The sequence below is a fragment of the Habropoda laboriosa genome, unplaced genomic scaffold (assembly GCF_001263275.1).
Source record: "Habropoda laboriosa isolate 0110345459 unplaced genomic scaffold, ASM126327v1 scaffold409, whole genome shotgun sequence".
Classification (NCBI taxonomy): domain Eukaryota; kingdom Metazoa; phylum Arthropoda; class Insecta; order Hymenoptera; family Apidae; genus Habropoda; species Habropoda laboriosa.
Genome location: NW_017100630.1, coordinates 143,575 through 149,791, shown reverse-complemented (window position 1 = coordinate 149,791; position 6,217 = coordinate 143,575). Strand labels below are relative to the sequence as shown.

The 6,217-nt window shown below is 37.9% G+C and overlaps 1 protein-coding gene across 1 annotated transcript; it reads left to right on the top strand.

Annotated features, from left to right (window-relative positions):
• The first annotated feature begins 589 nt into the window (after positions 1-589).
• On the top strand, positions 590-4,979 carry LOC108576778 (probable chitinase 3). Its single transcript, XM_017939838.1, has 4 exons — positions 590-670; positions 743-962; positions 2,989-3,426; positions 4,669-4,979. The coding sequence occupies exons 1-4, from the start codon at positions 590-592 to the stop codon at positions 4,977-4,979; spliced, it is 1,050 nt and encodes a 349-aa protein (XP_017795327.1).
• The last annotated feature ends 1,238 nt before the right edge of the window (positions 4,980-6,217 follow it).

Sequence of the window (6,217 nt, the reverse complement as noted above, 5' to 3'; positions counted from 1 at the left end):
ATCTTCGTTCCGATACTTACCTCCTACGCTCCACCACCACAGAAACGAGCTAACAATAAGTAGCGAAACATCAACGTCTTTCGCAAGTCCTCGCCTAAGCTTCTATTCATACTAAAAGAACCTCTGATCTGAACCTAACTGTCCTCCGCGTCTAATAAGGCACGGGTCTCCTCAGAGCCGCATTTATCGTAAGGCGCGTTAGGCGCAGGCGGGCGCCTCGCTCTCTACGGGGCCACATTTTAAAACCTTACTCCTCTAATTTATAATTGCAAAATGAATTACTTGTTTTCACGTATTAAATACATAATAGAAAGACACGAAGCCGCTTGAAAAGAAATTTGTACGAATTTGATTAACTGAAATAGATTTGTTCTTTTGAGACTTCGTAACGATGTCGCGCCTAGGGTCTCCAAAAATATAAACGCGGCCCTGCATTACATCTCTAAGAAATTTATAAACGGAATATTAGCATACTGCTGTTATCTATGACGTTGTGGCATGCCACTGTATTATGTGACTCACAATCAGCCAGATCCCGTTTCGCGTTTGCCCTGCATACCCTTTTGTGAGGATCCACTTCGCTCCGAAAATGAGAATTTGGGACCTTTCTGGTACCGAAGAAGCTGCGATCAAATTTTTCAAAGACAATGACGGCCTTTCTGACAAACATGTACATTCACAACGGCGAAATTAACGAAACATCTATTTTCTAGAATGATTTGATTTAAAAAATATCCTATAGGGAACCTTGCAGAAGAAATTTTGCAAGCCCACGTACGTACTTATATTACATGCTGATGAAAAAGTGGATTCAGAGGCAACGAGATCAAACCTCTGCTTACGATCTCAACTTTCACACGATTATACAGAACGCTTACAATGGGCATTAACATTATTTCATTTGCAATTGGCGCTTGGGAAAATACCGCACAATGAGTTGAATTCTGCAATGTGTACTGCGCGTTAGTTAACTTTATTCTTGATTAATGTCATACATGTAATAATTGTAGTGTAGCATTGCCAATGAGAAGATAATTGCTGTAACAGTCAAGTAATAAACAGATATAATAGTAAATATAATAATAAACCGTATAATCAATTATTCAAGGTTTATAATCGCACAAAAATCTGCTGTAACTGAAAAAGTTAAAGAGAAATTAGTTTGCGCGTTTGAACCTATAATACAAACTTTATTTGTTTATTTTTATGAATTCTATGAATCGAATTAAGTTTTGAAACGTATAATTCTGAAAAACTCTGTACATATATACTTTTTTCATTATGTTAAATAGAATAAGTAGGGTAAAGTTGCCTAATATGAGACCCATTTCTTAAAGAAGTCATAACTGTCGACTAAGAACACTTTTATTAACACTTTACCGACCGGTAGCTTGTTAATCGGCTTTTTGCCACGAACGCTTACCGACCGATGGCCTATAAATCGCTTTTTTGCCGCGAACGCTTACCGACCGGTAGTCTATTAATCGGTCAAAGTTCGATTTAACATTTCTATAGGTGTAAGAAAAAGCGCATATATTCCCTAGATAGCCTAGAGTCTAAATGGAGCCGGTGTCAGCGATGTATCTGTGACCGACTGAGCGGTCGGAAGTGCGTAGGATGTTCAACCGCTACCGGTCGGTAAAGTGTTAAAATTCGATACATGTTTTAAGAGTATGATATGTATTCTTTTGTAAGGTACTGGAATGTACAGTAAAGAAAATTCGGTTCCTTCGTAATAAAATAAAAACGAAAATTATGCAAATACACAGATTTAAAAAATGGGTTCCTCATATGAGGAAACTAAAACAAAATTGGGTACCTAATATGAGACTCTTCTTATAATAGGAACTTGCGAGGGTCTCATATTCGGAAACAATAGCACGGTAGCTATTAAGTAGCTTCGAGATTAAGTCTTCGTTATTTAACGATACGCGACTAGTAAGCCTTAAATGAGGCTCTTCTTATAATAGGAACTTCCGAGTAGCTTCGAGATTAAGTCTTCGTTATTTAACGATACGCAACTAGTAAGCCTTAAACTCCATTGCTTGCACTATACAACAGTATTTATGAACATGATTATAAACTTACTATTTTCCAGGTATTTGTAATTTAATCGAACCACGTGAAAAACTTTCTGCAACGTATTGCACAAATATGCTCGTTGAAGACGCTTGATTGATTTGAATCAAATTTGCTATTTAATTTGATAATTAACGCGGTTAATTACGAAACCAAACAGCATCGCTACGACATTCAAGTGTTCTGTAACGGAGGTATGCTGGAGTCTCATATTAGGCTACTTTACCCTATACACAAAGTAACAATTGTACTTAGTATTGTTGTTATAACTTTTAAATAAAACTGCAAACAACCTATGTTCGTATAACATTCTTTTCTTTCTTATGCCCATAGAACATACTTATAAAGTTTGATCGGAACAAATTGGAACACCCAGTATGTGACAATCTTTCATTAATTCATTAGTGGTGTTGTCATTCTCGTTGAGAAACAAATTTCTTGTTATATATTATTTAAAAAAAATCAAAAATTAAAATTATTAGAGGCATGAAAAATGAAGAACGACGTAGTATGATGTGATGCCCGGTTTGCTCCAGATATTGGGGTATCACTGAATTAAAACACTTAAGAATGGTCGTTGCGTGAAACAGAACTTTATTTGACGGAGATTTTTGATGATACGTGACGTGCGCGTGATAAAATAGAGAATAAATGCGAAAATTGAGAAAATAGGTCTATTTAAGGGTTCTGGGAAGATGGACTTTGGGTTGTGACTATGCAGGAGAGTTGGAAGGTGATGAGTCCGGTATAAGTAATGATGAAAGTGGGTGATTCGTTGTAAATACAGATAACTAAAGACTAAGAAGGAAAATATTTGAGGGTGTAACAGTAAGAATGTTTCACAGATACTTAAAAAATAAAACAATCGGTTTATTCTATGTGAAAAATCATATTTTACTCCTGAAGCAGAACCTGATCATATTTTCCCTGTTACAGAATCGTACACTCAGAAGCAGCAGCAAGAAGATCCTTGCCAAACAAAATCGAGAGTCGTCGGAGATCTAGAATACTGTGACCGCTATTGGGAATGCGTGAACGGTCGTGCAGAATTATTCGACTGTCCAAATGGTCTAGTTTTCGCTGGCAAACACCGAGGCGTAACCGAGGGTTGCGACTATCCATGGAGGGCGAACTATTGCGACGGAAAGCGCCAGGCGAATCCACCGATTCCAGCTGAACACTGTGATTGGCTTTATGGCATTTTCGGCCATGAGACGTCTTGCACTAGGTACTGGACTTGCTGGAACGGTACAGCCACAGAACAACTTTGCATCGGTGGACTTTTATACAACGAGAGAGCTAGGTCCTGCGATTGGCCAGAGAACGTCGAAGGATGCCAGAAGCATCGTGAGTATCAAAAAGAACCTTACGTAAATTCCAAATTTCACATTTCCAACCTTAACTGTATAAGTAACGGGAAGTCGCCTTTCCTGAACAATTTTCTCCTTTTTTCATTTAAACCTAACATTACTATTGCACTTAATTCTTCTTTTTCCGAAAAATCAAATTGGACGATCTAGCATTAGTTCCTCGGTTTCTGAACAATGTAATTCATGATCGTTGTCATGATTATTTTTGCATTAGCTGCATGAAAGTATTTCGAAAACGGTAAATTTTGATAGTAATGTTTCAGAAACAGTAAATTAAATTTAAAAAGAATTAAAGCACTGATGTTATCATCAGGTTTGCACGTTAAAAGTCGTCACCGTTAACGTGATCGTTTATGAAATCCTCTGGTTTCCTTTCGCTTCTTCGAGATACGTAGGTTTTCCCTTTCTTCTCACAAAATACGTCGCGTTTCTCACTTTCGAATGCGACCGTGCTTACAAGAAAGCAGGCCAGCGGGTATATCTGAGTGTAGGCTGTATTCCTACTGTTCCTCTTTCTTCCTCAGGGCGACGAAATTAAGTTAGTATTCGAAATGAGATACTGTCGCAATAACTGTACGCTGTAACTAAGAAGTTTGATTAGTCGACGATTAAAATGACTCGTTCCAGTTGTATTTCAATATTTAAATCTTTACAGACGACTCTTTTCATTCATTTTATAGCACACTTTAATTGTGTTTTTCACTGTATTTCATTATTGTCACTTTAAATTTAACAGAAAATTTGAAAGTGAATATTATTACGTCAAATCGAAAGCAACATAGTACGAAATTAAATTTCACAGATTAAACGAACAATTAAAGATTGTTTTAAATTCGAAACGTTGAACTTCTTATCTGAAAACAAACTAAAATCAAATTCAGATCAATGAACTCTTATGTTTCATACGCACCAATCTAACAGATAATATGGTTGGAGCTTTTAAAAATAATAAATAATTATCGTGTCCTTAGTTGACCGTATTCGACGTTTAACATTAAAAATTCCGAAAAAAGTCTTTTTATTCAAAAAAAAAAATCACGCGACACAGCAAAGTGAGCAACTTTCTGAACAACTTTTTTTAACGCACGACGAGCTAAAGGTGGCTGAAAAAAAAGTTGTGGAAATGCTAATCGATCAATCGGTGTTGTATTATTAATGAATTGGCTAAAACGTCTGCCAAAGTAGAATATTCCGTAATATGTAATGGAATCCCTGATAGCTCTGTGCAATGACGACGCAAACGGGAACGTTCCCCTGGGCAAGTCCTGCAACCGCTACTGGCAATGCCAAGGCGGATACCCACGACTGCAGAGATGTCCAGCGATGCTGGTGTTCGATCGAAGGTCGTTAAGGTGCGTCGTCCCACCGACAGAAGACTGCGACGTGCCCACGACGCCACCAAATCTCGAGGGCGACCTTCCCGAAGGTCGAAACGAGCAAGAACCAGAAGAGGAGAATCTTCCACCGGGTGTACCACCATTACCAGCTGGTGCATTGCCAATTTCCCTTCGATCTCGTCCCAGAAATTAGATGACGAAACTCGCTGTTCCGCGAACCACCTTAGACCGTATTTCTAAGTGTGCAATATGTAAAGTAGAACACGTTCGAATGGTTCCATGAGTTAGCATGTAAATAAAATAATTGGAAATTCTCATTGTTTAGCATTGTTTCATTCGAATTACATCGATGGATTGTTCTTTGAAAGGTGTCACAAGCTTGAAATGAATTGGTCACTCGTGTAGTTTCAAATAAATAAGTTCCAGTTTTTCTCGTCAAACTTTGTTGGCGTGTTCCACGGGTATACACTACCGGCCAAAAGTTTGGAATCACCGAGCATTGCAATTTACAGAAAAATTTCTTATCGTTCGAATCAATTGATATGAGATAAATTGATAAATGTGGAATTGAGGTGAACTTCGAATCTGTAAAAAATTAGCAGCAGATTTTTAATATTGATGAAAAGTGGGAAGTGATTCCACACTTTTGGCCGGTAGTGTAGGTAAGAAGAAAGTGTTAGACAAATATAGGCAACTAGCGGCCGTAGCCGTGCATGTCTACCGGTTCCCGTTCGATCACCGAAGTCAAGATGCACTGGGCGGCGTTCCGTAAGAGATGGGTGACCATTCCGCATCCATCTCTGGAAAAGCCGTGCTGCTGGTTTTATCAGGCTGAAATTTCACACAGACGTTAGTTCCATCCTTACCAACGTCTAGAAATTGTAAAAGTTCAACAGCAAAAATCCTTACCGCCAAGTTGGGGTTCAAGCATGGTCGGGCGTCCTCGCTCATTCTCCGGCTTGTTCTTCGGTTGGTGGTTTCGATGGGAAGTAGAAACCTGGTCTGATAGGGGTATAAGCTTACAAAGCTGAGGCACCCCTGAGTCCTTCTAAGAACGACCCACACTAGTTGTAGACAAATATAGGCAGGGCTGTAGTGGAGGGTATACGACGTATACCCTGTGGTTTGATCTGAGCAAATAGCATATACGCTGTGCTTATTGAAAATTTTGAGACATAAAATTTTTGAATATTCACATAAATATTTTAAATTGTATCAATTTGCTTTTAAAATGATAATTTTTTACTAAATACGCGACTAAAACATTTTATTTCATTATTTTTTTTTTTATTTAAGCAATATTTAAAATTTCTTTCAACAAGTAATACAATGTATGGATTTCTATAACTATACATGGTATACCATATACCGTATACCTTCTGCTGATTTTACGACTACAGCTCTGAATATAGGTTGTTTGATGCTTTGCGT